This window comes from Bos grunniens, chromosome 7, assembly GCF_055505025.1.
Source record: "Bos grunniens cultivar Pamir isolate PY7600 chromosome 7, Bosgru_T2T1.0, whole genome shotgun sequence".
Classification (NCBI taxonomy): Eukaryota; Metazoa; Chordata; class Mammalia; order Artiodactyla; family Bovidae; genus Bos; species Bos grunniens.
In genome coordinates, this window is record NC_141171.1 from 19497739 (window position 1) to 19516851 (window position 19113).

The 19113-nt window shown below is 51.8% G+C and overlaps 2 protein-coding genes and 1 long non-coding RNA gene across 14 annotated transcripts in view; 2 read left to right on the forward strand and 1 right to left on the reverse strand.

The window, feature by feature from the left end:
* Positions 1 to 1507, forward strand: part of DPP9 (dipeptidyl peptidase 9) — a 36882-nt gene extending 35375 nt beyond the window's left edge. For all 10 annotated transcript variants that reach the window (XR_015166820.1, XR_015166819.1, XR_015166821.1 and 7 more), the window contains one exon: positions 383 to 1507. Coding sequence is in view for 5 of the 10 variants with exons in the window: in XM_086410047.1 (XP_086266173.1) it covers positions 383 to 475 (93 nt within the window). In the remaining 5 variants the exon portion in view is untranslated. The remainder of the gene's footprint in view (positions 1 to 382) is intronic.
* The window catches only part of LOC147368782 (uncharacterized), a 19933-nt gene extending 13664 nt beyond the window's left edge, over positions 1 to 6269 (reverse strand). For 2 of the 3 annotated variants that reach the window (XR_015166822.1, XR_015166824.1), the window contains exon 1: positions 6016 to 6154. This is a non-coding gene — a long non-coding RNA (uncharacterized LOC147368782). Of the gene's footprint in view, positions 1 to 6015 lie in introns of all 3 variants that reach the window. The other variant, XR_015166823.1, reaches the window with a different exon arrangement.
* Positions 6018 to 17944, forward strand: MYDGF (myeloid derived growth factor). The gene is made up of 6 exons (XM_086410053.1): positions 6018 to 6203; positions 7570 to 7620; positions 12857 to 12918; positions 14438 to 14519; positions 15987 to 16059; positions 17373 to 17944. The coding sequence occupies exons 1-6, from the start codon at positions 6027 to 6029 to the stop codon at positions 17450 to 17452; spliced, it is 525 nt and encodes a 174-aa protein (XP_086266179.1). The 5' UTR covers positions 6018 to 6026; the 3' UTR covers positions 17453 to 17944.
* The last annotated feature ends 1169 nt before the right edge of the window (positions 17945 to 19113 follow it).

Here is a 19113-nt window from a genome sequence, read left to right on the forward strand (position 1 = left end):
CTCCATGATTTGAAGCCCCAGCCCCTCTGCGGATATGAGTTCCTCACGCTCCCTGGGTTTGGGGGACAGAGGACCAGCACAGGTTCGCAAGGCTTGCATATGTGCTTTCGTATCTGAACTAGCTGGCCCAGGCCACACAGACCCTACAAGGTCTGAATTTTTCACTCAGCCTTCATGGGGGGAGGCTGTCACTTGCCCAGCAAGTTGTCCATGGAGGAGGGATTCAAACCTGGGTCCCTCAGTTCCAGAGCAAGACCTCTTCCCAGGGTGGCAAGGGTGGGACCAAGGCCCTGAGGGGACACGCTGGGAGCCAGACTCAGAGGGTGAGGTTCAGGATGCAGGGTCCTCGGTGCCACCAGCCTTGCCTTCTCTTTCCACCCAGATCTACCCCAACGAGAGACACAGCATCCGCTGCCCCGAGTCCGGTGAGCACTATGAAGTCACACTGCTGCACTTTCTTCAGGAACACCTCTGAGCCCGGGGCCGCCTCGGGAGGGGCCTGCACAGTCAGAGCACAAGTGGCTCCACAGCCGCCATCGCGCATGCAGGGTGCAGGAGGGACCGAGTGGCCTCGCAGGCCCCGCACCGCACCTCCTCCCACCAGCCCGCGGGACTGCCCGCCCCGGGAGCCACCACCTTCACCCCCACACCTTTGATCGTTTTTGTTCATGCTCCTGGGTTTTCTGCCTGCTGCTTCAGGGTTGCCAGGATGGAGCGCTGAGGCCAATGTCCACAAAGCACTTCCTCAAGCCATCCCACTGCTCCCCATTGTCTGGGAGCCTCAACTCCACTGAATGTGGAGGCCTGAAGAGACTCCAAGAAGCCTGGCCTCTGCACTGCTCGCCCCGGGGGCAGGGTGGGGTGGGGGTGGCCAGGCCTAGGCTCAGCCCAGCCAGCGGTGCAGAAGCATGTGGTTGCCTGTCCTCCCCACCCACGCCCACTTGTGATTTTTTTTTTTTGGCGGGGTGTGGGAGGGGCGTTTTTCTTTATTATTTAAAAGACAGAAAGCTAGGGGTGCCTAAATCTAGAATCTGGGTCTGCCGCCAGCCGCCGGTTTCACCCCAGCCAGCACCCGAGACAGGAGCTGTGCACCCAGCAGACCACAAGTGTGCAGGGGAGCGGGCAGCCCTCCGGCCCGGCTCTCCCTCAGCTTTCAGGCAGGCTCTGAAACGTGACCGGCTGGGGCTCTGCTGGCCAGCGGCTGCTGCCCCTTCTCCAGCCGGGCCATCTGGTCCCACGTTTCTGCCTGGCCCGCACTAACCGGGCTTCCAGGGTTGGGAGTGGAACCCTCCCCGCCTCAGGGTTATCCTTATTCTTCCTTTCCCTCCCGCCAAGAGTTCTGCCAGGGGCGGGTTAAAAAAAAAAAAAGAAAACCCAACAACAAAAAAATCCCACCAGAGAGCCGAACCACCTCTACATATTATGGAAAGAAAATATTTTTGTCAATTCTTATTCTTTTATAATTATGCGTGTAAGAAGTAGACACATTAAACAATTCCAGATGGAAGCATTGCCACCTGCCTGAGGTTCCTTCTAAGCTAAACTCCCCGGGGCTGGTGATGGGGGTTCCGTGGGTGGGCAGGGAAGTCCCAGGAGGGAGCTGAGCCAAGGGCAGGGCAGTCTTGGCAGTGGTAGGAGAGGGGCTGCTTGCTCAGCCTTGCTGCCCTGGCACAAAACAGCAGGGGGTCCCATGCCACGGCTGGAAGATGCCCAAAGGACAGTCTCAGAGGTCCTGAGGCAGCTCGTGGGTGCCACTGAGGGACCCAGCCCAGGCTGTCGTGGGCAGCCTGGCCCTGACTTCCTTTTGCACCTTTCCTTATCCAGAGGCTTGATTCAGTGGTTGGAGCATCAGGACACACCGACAAGTCGGGGCAGGGTGCAGACTCTTCAAGTCTGTCTCAACAGCTGAGAGATGAGACTGGAGACCCTGCCCGAGCTGAGGGCACTCATGGTACTTGAGTTTCTAATGGCACAATGACCTTGGCCCCAGGGCCATCACCCGCTCCATCCTTTGTGAAGGTCCACTTTTATATTTAATGGCTTAAAGAATAAAACAGGGACTTCCCTGGGTGGTCCAGTGGTTAAGAAACCATGCATCCACTGCAGGGGGCACAAGTTCGATCCTTCGATGGGGAAGTTCCACATGCCACAGTGTGGCCAAAAATAAACCAGTACAAAAGGGTATAGAGAGGAAAACGATGCCCTCCCCACCTCTGGGGGTGGTAACCCCTCCCCAGTCTCTCATTAGAAAAAGAAAATGTTATTTTCGGCTGTGCTGGGTCTTCGTTTATGTGCTCAGGGTGTCTCTAGTTGTGGCAAGCAATGGCTCCTCTAGTTGCAGTGGCTTCTCTTGTGGAGCATGGGCTCTAGAACATGCAGGCTTACGTAATGTCGGCAGCACCTGGGCTCAGCAGTTTTGGCTCACAGGCTTAGCTGTCCCATGTTATGTGGAATCTTCCCGGACCAGGGATTGAACCTGTGTCACCTGCATTGGCAGGCAAATTCTTAACCGCTGGACCATAGGGAAGTCCCCCAGTCTCTCTCTTTAATACCTGCCTTCTGTTTTGCTCTGGGAATGCCATAATTTATTTTGCCAGACACTTATCAAGGGATAAGGTTATTCTGGGCTTTTTGTATAAATCAGGGGTCAACAGACTTTGTCAAGGACCAGAGAGTAAATATTTCAGGGTTTGTGGGCCAATTAGTCTCCGTTCCAACTGCTCAGCTCTGGCCCTTGCAACTCAAAAGTAGCCAAGGGTAATGTATAATGTATACATTATAATGTATAATTATAATGTATAAATGAGTGGATGTGGCTGTGTGACAATAAAACTTTATTTACAAAGTCACACAGCTGGCCAAATTTGGCCACAAGTTGTCAATGACCAACCTCTGCTATAAAAGATCCTGCAACAAACAGCCTTGTACATGTTTTGGGCATGTCTGAATTTATAGGATAATTTCCTAGAATTATCAAAAGGCATATTCATTTTTAATTTTGAACAATATTGCAATATTGCCTTCTAAGGAGAATGCCTCCATGTATACACCTCTTGGTGAAATGTGCCCCTTGCTCCATTCCTTCAGTGTTGCTCTTGTTCAGTCGCCAAGTCATGTCTGACTCTTTGTGATCCCATGGACTGCAGTATGTCAGGCTTCCCTGTCCTTCACTATCTCCTGGAGTTTACCCAAGTTCATGTCCATTGAGTCAATGATGCCATCCAACCATGCATCCAATGATGCCATCCTCTATCATCCCTTTCTCCCTTTGCCTTCAATGTTTCCCAGCATCAGAGGCTTTTCCAGTGCGTCGGCTGGAAAAGGTGGCCAAAGTATTGGGACTTTAGCCTCAATATCAGTCATTCCAGTGAATATCAGGGTTGATTTCCTTTAGGATTGACTGGTTCGATCTCCTTGCGGTCCAAGGGACTCTCAAGAGTCTTCAGTACCACCTGTTATTTTTGAAAAGCTTAGGGAGTGAAACACAGCAGCTCACTGTACTCTGAACTCATATTTCTGTGTGTATGAATATTTTCATGCTTTAAGGCACTTGTTTACTGCTAATTATTTGCCAACTTTTTAAATTTCTTTTTGGCTTGCAGGATCTTAGTTCCCCAACCAGGAATGGAATCCAAGCCCTTGATTCCTAACCACTGGACCACCAGGGAATTCCTTGCCCACCTTTTGATATGTTGGCCTCATTCATTTGTAGACCCTCTTTATATGTGAAGGAAATAAGTGCATTGTCATACATGTTGCAACCTGAACAATGTTGCTGATTTTAAAATGTTTGATGGGTAGGAAGCTCAGCCAATGAATGCTAAGAATCATCTCAGGAATAAGAATATATCTTGCCTGTAATCCACTGTGAAAGTGGAGAGGCAACTAATCACAAGTCACAGAATGACAGAAGTTGATGAGAAAAGAGTCACTAGGGTTGCCCAGGAGGCTTGGCAATTGGCAACCCACAACCATCTCAAGCAGAAACTTTTTTTTTGGGTTGGGGGAGCTGCCTTGTGACATGCTGGATCCTAGTTCCCTGACCAAGGATCAAACAAGTGCCCCCTGCGGTGTAAACATGCTCTGGACCACCAGGAAAGTTCCTGTTTGTTTGTTTTAAACTAACCACAGACACATAAGAAGTTGCAAAAACAGTGTGTACTCTCACCCAGCGTACATCTTACCTAACCCTAATACACTGTCTGTCATGCCAGGAACATGATGTGAACACAACGCAATGAACTAAACTCTAGACCTTATTCAGATTTTATCAGCTTTCACAGGCACTCATATGTGTGTAGTTCTATTCCACTCTGTCACCTGTACAGATTCCTAGAACCACCACCACAGTCAAAATACAGAGCTGTTGGGAACTTCCTTGGTGGTCAGTCTGTTGGTTAAGACTGAGCTTCCACTTGAAGCGACCCAGGTTTGATCCCTGGGCCAGAGAACTAGGATCCCACATGTCTCATGGCAGGGGGAAAAAAAAAAAAAAATATATATATATATATATATATATACACACACACATACATACAGAGCTGTTAAGTCACCACAAGGGAGTTCCTTCACACTCTATGATGTCCACACCCACCCTGTTTATGGTGTCCTAACCATGGAGACAGAAGCCGTGGTAGTTGTTACCAAATATTTTTTGACTGCTAGATTTCATGTCATGATTAAATAGCAGAATCTTGGGAATGATGGTTTTTCTCTTTAAATCCCTTAAGTTTTTTGTTTGTTCCTATTTTGGTTTTTGTTTTACAGGCAAAAAGGAAAAACAGAAACAAGAGGCTGGGGTTCAGTCTGAGAAGAAAACACACATACACACACCTACCCCTCTTGAGTAGGAAACTCAAAACCACTCACAACCAAATATCTTGTCAGCTACAGCATTTGGCCACTAATTGAATCCTTCATAGGGACCCACTGAAGGTCAAACACGGGAAGTAGGGAAATGGAGACATAAAAAGAACTGTGCTGTGTGAAAACACCAAATAGTCTGCCGTCCTCCGATTTATGGAGCCAATTCCTAACAGGTCCACAGCAGCCGGCTGCAAAGAGGGAAGCATTTCTTAACAGGAGCAAATACCCCCACTCAGAACAGGCTGTAAGAAATAAATGTGTTGTTTAAGCCAGCCTGTCTGCTTAAGATATTGTTATAACAACCCAGACTAAGGCAAGCATCCAATCCTAGATCCCAGTTGCCTTTCGACGTCTTAGTCTCCTCATTCTGTGATGGTTCCTCAGCCTTTGTCTTTCCTAACATTTTTAAAGAGAACTGCCAGCTACCTAGGTAGAACATCCTTCAACTTGGGTTTCTCTGGTATCTGCTCTATCAGATTAAGGCCGTGCATTTTGCACAGAAATTCCAAGGAGATGCCACTCAGAATGTCCTCTGTATCCCGTGGTGACTCCATGAAGTCACTGTCTTTTTTTAACGACGTTGACTTTGCTCAGTGGGCTAAAGATGGTGTCACCCCTGTAAAATTACTTACTTTTCTCTTTGTAACTGTTATGTATCTCGGGGGGAAATACTTTGAGATAATGCAAAAATCCTCTTCCCCACCAGTTTTTAGCATGGATCCACGAATCTTGGAGTAACAATCAGAGTTGTTTGCTCAATGGTGATCTTCCATTTCCCTCATTCTGCCTACATGTATTAACCTGAATTTCAGTGGTGCTCCTTTATATCTTCTGCCTACATGTATTAACCTGAATTTCAGTGGTGCTCCTTTATATCCTTCATTCATTGTACACGTACTAACTAGAAGAGTTGAAGGGTCAGTCACTTGGCTAGTGAGGGACAAATGGACCCCAAACCAAGAAACCTATTCCAATTCCTTCAGCCCCAAACGCTCCTGGGACTTCCAAGCCCCGCCCCAAGATGGCAGCCCGGGTAGGAGGGGCGGGGCCTTTCGGATCACGTGGTCGCGCCCGACGCCGACGTGGCCTCCGCCAGACTCCCTACGTGTCCCTCCCCGCGCTCCGTCCGCCGTTCCTGCCCCCGCGAACCTGATTCCAAGATGGCAGCGCCCAGCGGAAGAAGGAATGGCAGCGGCGGCGCGAACTTGTGGGTCTCGCTGCTCCTGGCGGCCGCGGCGCTGAGGCCGGTGGAGACGGTGTCCGAGCCCACGACGGTGGCGTTTGACGTGCGGCCTGGCGGCGTGGTGCATTCTTTCTCCCAGAACGTGGGCCCTGGGGTAAGTACCTCAGACACCCCGGGGGCTTGAGGAATGGTGCTCGCCGGGGCATGGCCTGGGGAGGGGGAGCTGACCGGCGGGGTCGGGGGCGGGACCGGGGGGCGGCCCCGGCGTGGGCAGGGCCTGAGGGTAGGAGGCGGGACTTGGATAAAGAGGAGGTGAGGCTCCTGCGGGCTGGCTTCTTTGAAGGGGCTGAGTCTCTAGCCTCAGTCCCTAACTCATCTCACTTGCCCATTGTGCCCAAGCAGCCCCATCCCTCAGACTGAAGTGTTGTTCTGCAGTCGCTCAGTTGTGTCCGAGTCTCCGACCCCATGGACTGCAACACGCCAGGCTTCCCTTTCCTGCACTATCTCCCCGAGTTTGCTCAAACTCGTGTCCATTGAGTCAGTGATGCTATCCAACCATCTCGTCGTCTGTCGCCCCCTTCTCCTCCTGCCTTCTATCTTTCCCAGCATCAGGATCTTTTCTTATGAGTCGGCTCTTCACATCAGTTGGTCAAAGTACTGGAGCTTCAGCTTCAGTGTCAGTCATTCGTTCTTCCAATGAGTATTCGGAGTTGATTTCCTTCAGGATTGTCTGGTTTAGACTCAAGTGAGCCCCTCCTTATTGGAGGGCAGGATGGGCCCAGAGGTAGGGAGAGGAGAGCTGGAGGCCCAGGGGCATATGCTTCCAGACCCCACAGAAAGTCGTTCTGCCTCAGCTCTGACCAGGAAGGAAGTGGACAGATGTTGCTTTTCCTTCCATTGCACAAGGTCCCCCATCTTTTTCATTGAAATCTGAGGCCAGACCCTCCTTATCTAGAGGCAGCAGGCCTAGGTCTAGTCTAGCCCATCCTCAGCTTGTTGGAGAAATTGCTTCCTCTCTCAGTCCCCCTTTCCAGTCTAACAATGATATCAATAGTCACTATTTGTTTATTTCTTTCTTATAACCTGATATTTTGCTAGATTCTTTATGTGAGGCCCATTTTCCAGGTGAAGAAACAGAAAGCTTTGCCCTTGCCCAAGGCCCACAGCGGAGCAGAGATGTGGACACAGGGACCCCAGGGGTCCCTAATTCCAGATTTCATGTTCCTAAATGGGTGGGTGCTGGAAGAGATGTGATCTCCCCCTTCTAGAAGCCACATGGGTTGTTTGTCCAGAGCCAGGAGATCCCCAAGCGGGGAGGCTGGTGGGGGAGTTTCAGGCCTCCAAGGACATCGGCCTCCAGGGACATCAGCCAGAAGGCTCTGACTCTACCTCCTCCCCCTAAGTGTAGATACTCAAAAGCAGGATCTTGATTCTGGATCTCAGAGGGACATTCAGAGACCCTGAAGCTCCAGCGCTAACAATTATCTACTACCGAGACGTTTTTTCCTTCCATTCTCTAGGACAAATACACCTGTGTGTTCACCTATGCATCTCAAGGAGGAACCAATGAGGTGAGTTGTTCAAAACTCCATGTAGTTTAGTATGATAGCATCCATTGTCATACATGCTATCTAGAGGACACTGGACTATTCTTGCCTAAGCGATAAAAGACAGTGCTCAAGTCCAATGGTGATGGCAGATTCTACTCATAATTCCATAGAGTGAACAGACATATGGACAGAAAGAGGGATGTGAGACCTGAATCTGCCGTTCTCACGAGCCTCCCTTAGCAGTATCGTGTTCATCTGTGCTGAGTAACACAGACTGAGCAGCTTAAAACAGTGCCCAATTATTATTGCATCATTATTTTTTTTTTTTTCAATTATTTGGCTACCGTGGGTCTTTGTCGGGGCATGTGGGCTTCTCTAATTGTGGTGTATGGACTCTGGAGCACGAGGGCTCAGTAGTTGTGGCACGAGGGCTTAGTTACAGTATGTGAGATCTTAGTTCCCCAACCTGGGATAGAACCCAGGCTCCCTGCGTTGGGAGCATAGTCTTATCCACTGGACCTCAGAGGAAGTCCCTGTCCCATGGTTCTAAAGGTCAGAAGTCCCTGTCAGCTCAGCTGGATGCTTCACAAAACCAAGATCAAGGTGTCAGCCCGCCTGGGCTCTCACCTGCAGGCTCTGGAGAGAACCCTCTTCCAGACTGATTCAAGTTGTTGGCAGAACCTGGTTCCTTTCGGTGTGTGACTGAGGTCCCCAGTTCCTTGCTGGCTGGTTTCTCCAGCCGATGGCAGAAGATGGAGTGAGAGAGATTGGAAGCATAAGACAGGTATAGTGCACCACAGCTGACTTTGAGGAGGTAGGATGTGTGGCCTCTAGAAGCTCAGAGCAGCCCCTGGCTGGTAGCAGGGAAATCAGGGCTTCAGCCCTCCAGTCACAAGGAACTGAACCCCACCACAACCAGGTGCGTCGGAAGAGGACCCTAATCTCCAGATCTCTAGCTGGGAATGCAGTCTGGCTTCCAATCTTATTTCATTTATTTCATTGACCGGGCCATGCAGCACATGGGATCTCAGTTCCCCAACCAGGGATCAAACCCACGTCCCCTGGATTGCAAGGCAGAGTCTTAACCACTGGACCACCAGGGAAGCCCCTGGCTGACACTCTGATTTAGCTTGTGAGACTGAACAAACAACGCAGCCCTGCTACGCCCAGATTTCTGACCTACAGAACTGTAAGCCAATGAATGGGTGTCGCTTTCAAGCTATTAAATCTGTGGTAATTCTTCACATAATGTAGTGAGTTGAATGAGGTCCTCCAAAAAAGATGTGTCCACATCTTACTTCCTAGAACCTGTGAATTTAGACAATGTCTAAATGTCCTCCAGTATCTGCTAGAGGACAAAATTACCCCCAGGCGAAAGCCACTGGGCAAGAATGATATGAAGTTGGGGCTTCCCTGGTGGTCCAGTGACTAAGACTCTGTGATCCAAATGCTGGAGACCTAGGTTCAATCTCTTGTCAGGGAACTAGATCCCACAAGCCCCAACTAAGACCCAGCGCAGCCAAATAAATAAATAGATAATTAAAATTAAAAAGTGACATGAAATCCACTTTCCTGATTTTGGATACATTCGATTTATAAATAAATGTCCCCCAGCAACAGAATTGTAATGAAATGTAGTGACCACCTGGTGACACCCTTCCCAGGGGAACCAAGGGTCGTTGCAGCCCTTCCCCCTGCCGCCAGGACCATGGGCATCCTGGGATTGTCCACCGCTCCCTCGGACACCTCCAGGCCTCGCTGCTTCTCTAAGCAGTCCAGTCCACTGTGGGGTGGTGACGTGGTAGAACATTCTACCCCGGTCCATACCTCTTGGTAGAGCCATGCCCCTTCTTGGGCTCCTTCTCCTCATCAGTGCATTCCTTGCCTGTTTGGTTGTGAAAGTGAAACCGTCAGTTGCTCAGTCATGTCCAATTCTTTGCGACCCCATGGACTGTAACCTGCTAGGCTCCTCTGTCTGTGGAATTCTCCAGGCAAGAATACTGGCGTGGGTTGCTGTTTCCTTCTCCAGGGCATCTTCCCGACCCCTGGAATGAAACCAGGTTTCCTGCATTGCAGGCAGATTCTTTACCGTCCAAGCTACCGGGGAAGCCCATGGTTGTGTCCATGGTCAGTTCATAGGATAGTAAAATCGTGATGTCCCCAACCACCTAGCAGTTTACCAGGCGCACCGAGCGGTGCTAAGCCAGGCACATGTCACGTTTCATCTTCAGAACCCTGGGAGGCTGTCATTACCCCACTTCGCACATGAGGACATGGCAGCCTCTGAGGCTGAGGACCCAGGCCCCCTCAACTGGAATGTGACCGAGGTCCCCAAGGTGCAGACCTTTGACTACTACCCTGAGGTGGGACACAGCCTGCATCACCAGCAGTGCCTCCCTGACAGGACCCTGCAGGTGGACAGTTCACGGGAGAGCCAGGCTCACTCTTGGGACAGCGGCTGGGTCACAGATTCTGAGCCAGCAACAGGCTCAGTTCTTCCATTTTGGATGAGGGAATTCTTCCCAAAGGAAATACCTCAGAGCAGACGTGTCCGGCATGACCTGTTCCAGCAGCACCAGCCAGAACTCTGGTCATCAGAGACTGCGGGCCACCAGCAGAGCATGGGAACACGACAGTGTGACCCACAGGCTCTCTGGCTGCTGGCCCACTGCCCCGGTGTCAGGAAACAGCCCACTGGATCCTCTGTATCTGCCTGTTAGAAATGAGAACTTACGTCCACACAAAGCTCGCACGTGACTGTTCAGAGCAGCGTGATTTGCCATAGCCAACAAGCGGAAGCCACCCAAGTGTCCCTCAACAGGTGATGAATGAACACAGCGTGGTCCCTCACACACAGGAGCATCACTCAGCAATGGAAAGGGGTGAGGCCCAGACACTCGCTACCACGTGGACAGATCCTGAGAACACGATGCTCAGTGAGAGAAGCAGGCACAGGAGGGCACACAGGGTGTGACTCCACTGGTGGGAAACGTCCAGAACAGGCCGATCCACAGACACAGTGGTTTCCTGGTTGTCAGGGCCTGGGGGAGTGAGTGCGGGTGACTGCTCATGGGTTTAGGACTTCTTTGGGGGATGGTGAGAATTGGATAGGGGTTTCTTTTGTGTCTCAAACAGCAAAGAATCTGCCTGCAATGCAGGAGACCCGGGTTCGATCCCTGGGCAGGAAGATCCCCGGGAAAAGAGAGTGGCTATACAGGTGATGCTTGCACAGCTTTGAAAGTACAAGGAAACACTGAAGTGTCCAATTAAAAAGAGCATATTGTGTATTATATAAACTGTTTTTCAATAAAGCTGTTAAAGGTGAGTGAACTGTTGATACACATGCAACCACTCAGATTAATCAGACATGTGTTAGGTGGAGTCAGACTGACCGACTCAGGAGATCGTGGCCTGTGTGATTCCGCTCAGGCGGCGTTGTGCAAAGGCACAGCTATGAGGACAGAGCAGATGAGTGATGCCTGGGGATTTGCAGGAAGGGAATGACTGCACAGGGATGGTGAATAGACAGCTGGGGAGACAGAACTGACTTGTGTCGCAGTTGGGTAACTCAGAACAGACACAGTGACTTCCCTGGTGGTCCTGGTTAAGACTTCACCTTCCAATACAGGGGGTGAGTGTTCAATCCCTGGTTGAGGAACTAAGATCCTACATGCCTCCTGACCAAAAAACCAAAACATAAAACAAAAGCAATATTGTAACAAATTCAATAAAGACTTTAAAAATAGTCTACATCCAAAAATCTTAAAAAAATACACAAATGGGCCCATTTCACCATCTGTTACTTATCAGTATATCTTAATGAAAAACAATAGCGGTGACCATTTGGGCACTTAGGCCCTGATCTCCCCAGCCTTCCGGGGAAGGTCACAGAGGCTCTGTCTGAACGGGCTGCCTCAAAACACACCCTCATGTGAGTATCTGATGCCAAAATGTGAGCCTCACCAAGGGCACCTACCGCCCACCCTAGCCTGCAGCCTCAAGGCCACAGTCAAGTTCATTTAACAAACAACTCAGAGGGAGGTTGGCCATATTGCTAAGAAATGCTTGGTTTTAATTTAGTTTGCTTTCATAGTCTTAAAAAAAATGCTTAAAGATTTGCCTGTCATGGAACTTTTAAGAGCTATAGAACACCATCCCAGAGATATTTCACAGCATAAAACTGTGAGCCCTTGAAACTGTGGGCAGGAGTTTTTTTCCTGTTTGTTTTGTCCAGTTTTATTTTTTGGCCACACTGTGCAGCATGTGGGTTCTTAGTTCGCCGACCAGAGATCAAATCCACGCCCCCTGCGGTAGAAGTGCAGAGTCTTAACCACTGGACCCCCTGGGAAGTCCCAGTAGTTTTTAAATAGAAAATGAATATATGAGTCCACTTGCCTTGCCTGTCCCACCTAAGTGATTGGCTCCGGCCTTCATGCTGCAGGCAGGAGGCTTCTAAGTGACCATTTATTCCCATCATAATTAACATAAAAACGGCCTTGTTTTTACTAGTGGAAAAGCTCTAGTGTTAAAACAGCTTATCAGCAATTGGAATCCATCTTTTCTCTTTCAGAAAGATAAGACACTCTCATTTTACTAGTCAAGCTCAGAAACACCTCAGGCCACCAGACCTTGCATTTGGCCAACTTTTCGGAGGCCCTGAAAATGAGAATAAACTGGTAGTGGTGTGTTTTGGAACCATCTTAAAGTATGATCCTAGTTCCCTGACCAGGGCTCGAACCTGTGCCCCTGCAGTGGAAGCACAAAGACCTAACTACTGGTCCACCAGGCAAGTCCCTAAAGTATTATTTTCTTAATTTAATTTTTTAAAAAAGCTAATACGTGTCATTCAGAAAGAGAAAAAAAAAAAAACCATGAAAAGCTCTCCGGCACCTTCCATCTGCCCAGCCCCCACCACGTCCTGTGTGTCACCATGGTTATTGCAGTCTTGCATCTTCTCTAAGAACTGCTCTGCACTTACACAAGCAAGCAGGAGGATACTGTCTTTCCTTCTTTTATTTTTCCCAACAGACTTTATTTTTTACAGCAAAATTGAGCAGGAGGCACAGGGATTTCCTGTATCCCTGTCCCCCCACCATCATCCCTGATCACGTGGATTTGTGAGGGTCAGTGAACCTGCACTGACACATCAGCACCCCAAGTCTAGAGTTGACATCGGGGTTCACTCCCGGTGCGGTGCAGGCTGTGTACCATGTGAGGCTGTGTGTCCTGGGTTGACCTGTCTGTCCTCTCTCCCCAGAAGTGGCAGATGAGTCTGGGGACCAGCGAAGACCACCAGCACTTCACCTGCACCATCTGGAGGTAAGCCAGGGTCCTGGGGGTGGGATTACCCCCTCCTCAGATGAGGCACCTTTGCTCTAGGCAGCCCACAGGCTGACAGAGTCCTGCGGCCCTCCAGGGTGGGGAGAGCTCCCTGGGAGGGCTCCCCAGGAGATCACCTTGACACTGAGGCTGAGAAGGGGTTGAGGGGGCAGGAGGCAGGGGCTGCAGCCCCCGGGAGAGGGGTCGGGCTCCCCAGACACTGCCCCCTTCTTCTTCACCCTCAGTTACATTCATCATTCAAGGGCTTAATCTCCTGCCCTGGGGCTGACACCATGCCCACCCTTCTTGTAACCCCACGGCCTGGAGCCCAGCTCGAGGAGCCTGAGAAGGAGGCGGTCAGCCCCCTGATGGGGAGGAGGGTCTACAGTGTCATCGGATCCTGGCCCTTCTCCTCTGGGCCCTGTGGCCTGGAATGGATCACCTGAGCAGAACTGATTTTTTTTTTAGCTGTGTTGGGTCTCAGTTTCTGCATGTAGGATCTTTGCTGCGGTGCAGGGGCTTCTCTTCTTGTGGTACACAGGCTTGGTAGTTGCATGACGGCTCAGTTGCTCCATGGCATGTGGGGTCGAACTGGCATCCCCTGCATTGGCGGGTGGATTCTTACTCACTGGACTGCCAGAGAGGTACTGTAGAACCAATTTCTCAAGCATTGACACGTGTCCAGCACAGCAGAAGTCCCAGCCACGCTCTCACCGTCAGGGACCGGAGTCAATCCAGGGGACAGATCAAGAAATGGGATATGATAGAGAGCAGAGAGGGTGACATTTAATCAAAGAAGATGCGTGCTGGCCTCGGTGCAGTCCCCGTCTCCTGCGAGATACCTTACACACAGCAGCAGTACCCCACTCCAGGGTACCGAGTAGTGTGAGGGTGGGAGCCTCATGTCCTCAACACGCCACCACCAGCCCTGTTGAGACCCTATCTGTGCCCCTTCCTGGCCTCAGAGGGAAGCATCTAGAGGAGAGGAGCCGGGGTGGGGCCCCCTCGTTACAGGTTAGTCATCCAAGCTGCATCCCCCTGCCTGTAGACCATCATCTCACATGGGCTTGGGAGTGCCAGCCCTCCAGCTGGGCACAGACTTGGGCCACACAGGCCCAGAGCAGGGTCCTCATCCTGCAGCCTCTTAGTTGACCCACCCAGCAGCAGCCCTTAGGGACACACTCAGCTGTAGACACCCTCCTCTGCTACCTAGTTAACCCCTGTACTCTCACCCTTTGGGCATGTTGCCCCGCCCCGCCCCCACTGCAAACCTGGGATGTTGTCCAGGGGATGACAAGTGTTCAGCAAATGGATGCAAGTGTTCCTGTCCTCAAACAGCTCCTGTGCAGAAAGGGAAGAGGCGTGTCCATCGTGGAGCTGGAAGAATGTTCTGGCAAAGAGCAGATCATGTTGAGGGCACCCAGTCTGTCCTTCCCCAAAATGGAATCCCCAAATAGATTCTTAGGGAGCGGGGGACACGTAGCCCCAGGCTGATCTGTCTCCCAACCTTTCTTCGCAGGCCCCAGGGCAAGTCCTACCTGTACTTCACGCAGTTCAAGGCAGAGGTGCGGGGTGCCGAGATCGAGTACGGCATGGCCTATGTGAGTGTCGCCCAGACTGGGGGCTGCCTGGCTGGCCCACCATGGACTGTGCCTTGAAGACCCCCAGGTGGGGGGTGGGGAGGCGGCAATAATGAGGAGATGGATACCAAGCCCTTAGAGGGAGGCCTGGGGGTCGCAGGTTGCAGTACCCAGAGGGGATCCCTGTTGGCCCCTAGAGACCAGTCTTCCTCCAGTAAGGCTTTACCAGCCTCCCGCTTACGTCCCCTGCTGGCCAAGCTGGCAGGAAGTCAGGAGGCAGGGGGGCTCAGATCTGGGGATGGGGCGGAAGTGGGCCCAGAGGGCAGGCTCACTGGTATTGGGAGGGCCCCACGTCCTTTGGCCCCAGTGAGCTGTGGTTCATGGCTCAGCCAGCACCTTCCGCCATGCTCCTGACCCACACAACCCCCTTCAGAGCCCGGCCACTCTGCAGAGCCCATGACTGCTTCTGCATCCGAGTTGGGAATAGTTTGAAAACCACTTTATCAGCCCAAGAAGCAGAACCAACAAGAGACAGACATGAGAGATTCACTGTAGGAACTGGCTTCTGCTGTGGGAGCCTGGCTGTTGGCGGGGATTCGTCCAGGGGAGCCTCAGCTCTTCCCCTAGGCATCCCCAGGGCATCAAGGACCGTCTCTTTGACTTAAAGTTAGCTCAGGATGAACCTCTGTCACAGCAGTGCCCCCCGCCCCAGCAGCCCCCACCAGGGTCTGATTGCCTAATGCTACCACGGCTCCTTCCAGTTGACACATCAGACTGACCATCAGTCTGTTAACTCATCACTCTCTTGGGTCTCTTCTCACTTTGCATGCATTCATGCTCAGTCACGTCCAAATCTTTTGGAACCCCATGGACTATAGCCTGCCAGGCCCCTCTCTGTCCATGAGGAGTCTCCAGGCAAGAATACTGGAGTGGGTTGCCATACCCTCCTCCAGGGGATCTTCCCGACCCAGGGAATTGAACCCACATCTCTTACCTCTCCTGCATTGGCAGGTGGAGTCTTTAACACTCCACCACCTGGGAAACTCCACTTCTTAAAGAACAGGTGCCTGGCAGGCTACAGTCTATGGGGTCGCAAGAGTCAGACACGACTTAGTGACTAAACAACCACAAAATTGTGTCTAAAGTAATCTATTCTTACTATAAAACTCCATTATTCTAACTGATCTGAGAAAGACACAGTTCTGATTTTTAAAAATTACATTCAAGAGACTGCCATGCTTGTATGCCATTTCCATACATCAGCTAAAGGGAAAAACTGAATTAGATGCCTCCCTCCTTGGATTTGCAGCAAGGCATGAGGTTTGAAGCCAGTTGATGATCTCGTAAGTGGATTAACCCACCACTTCCACCGGATTCTCTTTTCTGTGCTTAAAAAAGCATCTCAAGTCTGTCATCTCTGCTGCTCCAGGAAGCAAACCGAGCCGTGTTCTTTCCTGATTAGAGAAGTTTCCACTTGTTCTCTTTCAGTCGAAAGCTGCTTTTGAGAAAGAGAGTGACGTTCCCTTGAAAAATGAGGAGTTTGAGGTGACCAAAACAGCAGGTAGGTGGAGGGGTTTGTGGGGCTGGAAACCAGGTTCTCTAGCAGGGAAGGTGAGAGAGGGGACAAGACCCCCATGAGGGGTCGATCCAGGGACCACTGGTGAGAGGAGGCGGCTATCCCTCCTGTAAAAAGGGCCGTCTGGTAAATATTTTCGGTTTTAGGGGCAGACACCCCCCTTTGAAATAACTTGATCTGCCCCCGCAGGGCCAAGTCAGGCATGAACCACTAGTCAATGCATGTGGGTGGCTGCATGCTAATAAGACCTTGTTTTGTGAACACTGACTTGTGAATGTCATACTACATTCCCATACCACAGGATGCCGTGTTCCCTTTGATTTCTGTTTATAAATGTAGAAGCCACTGCTCATAGGTGGCAGGCATGCTTGGCCCGTCCCTTGCAGAGAACAGAGGGTGTAAAAGTCTGCTCAGCTCCACAGTGGGGTATGGGGGAGGGGGCGTCCTGGGCCCTGTGACAGGTTCAGGCATCGAAGTTGGGACCTCATGTGCGCCGCATGACTGGAGAGGCAAGGGCGTCACATCCTGAGGCTCCGAGACCCCTGTGACCTCTGACCCCTGTTCAGCTACAGCCATGCAAGCCAAATGCAGAACAGAAAGAGTGGGTGCTAGACTTGGGGCTCGGAGGGGTGAGAGCAATGGGGGATGAGTGAGTGAGACAGTGGACATGGAGTTAAACTGAGTCAGGGAGCCTGAGAGTCCTGAGGGACAGGGGAGAAATGAGATGAGGAACCCATGTGGCCATGGGTGTCACCAGGCAGCAAAGTGGAGAGTGGGAGGGGAGGGAATGTGGTGGTGTGATTGGGGGTTTTAGGAGGGCCTGGAAGGAGGCCTGCCCTGCCCACAGGTCCTCCAGGGAACAGGGCCTGTTCAGAGTGGAGATCAAGGACAGAGGGGCCTGGGATGCTGGCAGACCCTGAGCCCCAGGGAGCACCAATGGGGAGGATAGACAGGGAATGGGAGGCAGGCTGGGGCTGCAGAGCAGGGCATGGCCAGACAAGTTTGCCAGGGCAAACTTCTGACCCCCAGCTGTTCTCAATGTGGCAGAAATAATCACAGCTTTTTCCACCTCAGCCTCTCCCGTGGCCTCTCGTTTCCCTCCAGTCAGGCCCTCGACTTCCCCACCTTTCCCTGTCCATCACCCATAAGCCTCTCAGGGCCAGGAGCCTTTCCTTATGGAGTCCACTTGGAGGCCCCTCCACTGCCCTGCCCACATTGTTGCCCCCACCCCACCCCCCAGCTCAGGACCCAGAGGACTTGCAGAGGCGAGTGCCAACCCAGGGTCTCTTCCTTTGCAGTGTTCCACAGGCCTGGGGCCTTCAAGGCTGAGCTGTCCAAGCTGGTGATCGTGGCCAAGGCAACACGCAGTGAACTGTGACCTGAAGCCCCTCTGAGGGTAGCTTTTCCTCCTCTCTCCGCAAGGAGCTGGACCCCCAGAAGGCCCAGTACTTGTTTTCTAGGTTGGATGGGGGGGCTCTTGGTTTTCTGTCCCAGCTGATGTTGCCCTGTTTGGAGGACAGCTAAGGCCCCAGAATTGAGTCTGGAGGGCTAGGACTCACCTGGCTCCCACCTTCCCTCACCCTGAAGATTGTGGGTCTGAGACCCACTGCTTTTCTCATCAGAAGAGACATCAGAACACATGGCCAGGGGAACAGGGGGGCGTCTCCCTGGAATCATGGCTTTTGTGAAGCCAGGGCATCCCCTCCTCCCCGCTGGGATCAGGCCAGGCTCCAGGATGTTCTGCGGGGGAACCCCCCGCCGCCTGAGACCCCACACCAGCCGCCTTCTCACTCCCCAGGGGACCAACTTTCATACTGGGCAGCAATGAAATGTTCTTTCATATTTAAATAAATAAGACAACTAAAAAGCACCCACAGTCTTGGCATCCGGTGCTGGTGGCCCCCCCCCCCCACCGGCTGGGCTTGCAGGGCTGGGGTCCCCTACTTTCCTTTGCTGCTGAAGACGGGAGAACTGAGTCACCCCCGGGCAGAGGGAACCTCCTGGTAGGACTTTCCTGCAGGTGCAGATGTACTGGACCTGAGGCAGCCTCACCAAGGCTCACATGGCCTCACCTGTGGGGCCACTCCTAGCTGAAGGGGAATGCACCAGGGAAGACTGGCTCTTCTTTTTTTTTTTGGCATGGCATTTGGGATCTTATTTTCCCAGCCAGGGATTGAACCAGCGTCCCCTGCTTTGGATGTGTGGAGTCTTAACCACTGGACCATCAGGCAAGTTCCCAGACCATCTGTTCTGTGCCCTATAGTTGGCTCTGCTTATTTTTTTGGAAGCTGGATTGCAAACTCAGTGACTTAAAAAAAATAACAAAACACCCACAGGCAAACAAAAATAAATAAATGAAATCCCCAAATGCCTCAGCCAGTCCTAGCAGCAGGGCCTGGGAGTCTGACCCCCACTGGACTGTCTGCCTGGCCTCTGACCAGGAGGAAAGAAACCTGTGGCTGTGAATCAGGTCCTTGATGATCAGAATCACCGCATTGGGCTGGCTGAGGCCTCTCTGTGTCTGTCACTCACCTGGCCCGCCCCTCGTGCTGTTGAGGAGCCAGGCGCTGCTGGGACCCCGCCAGCCAGAGAAGAAGCCGGTGACCGAGGGCATGGGATCCAGCCCCAGGGCTCCAGCACTACTGGTGTGGGAGCCATTCCAAGGGAGGTGCAAGCAAGAAAAACAGCTGCACTCAGAACCAGTAATGACTGACAGGGACCTTGGGCCCACAGGACTTGAGGAAAGAACCAGCAGCCTCAATGGTCAAGTGCACATGACCTGTGCCATTTCGGGAGCACCTCTTTTGTTCAGTTGCTCAGTTATGTCTGACTCTTTGTGACTCCATGTTCCACAGCATGACAGGCTTCCCTGTTCTTCACCATCTCGTGGAGCTTGCTCAAACTCCTGTCCATTGATTCGGTGATGCCATCCAACCATCTCGTCCTCTGTCCTGTCGCCCCCTGGACAGTACAACAGAGCAGCTCTGGACGCACACAAGTCCTTGGGGACGCTCGCTTAACTGAGCACGGCACCCTGCA

Excerpts from the sequence above, each read along its gene's own strand:
- MYDGF (XM_086410053.1), top strand. The coding sequence starts at position 6,027 with ATGGCAGCGCCCAGCGGAAGAAGGAATGGCAGCGGCGGCGCGAACTTG. Across the intron at positions 14,520-15,986 it reads TCGAGTACGGCATGGCCTAT|TCGAAAGCTGCTTTTGAGAA; the intron begins GTGAGTGTCGCC and ends GTTCTCTTTCAG. Across the intron at positions 16,060-17,372 it reads TGAGGTGACCAAAACAGCAG|TGTTCCACAGGCCTGGGGCC; the intron begins GTAGGTGGAGGG and ends CTTCCTTTGCAG.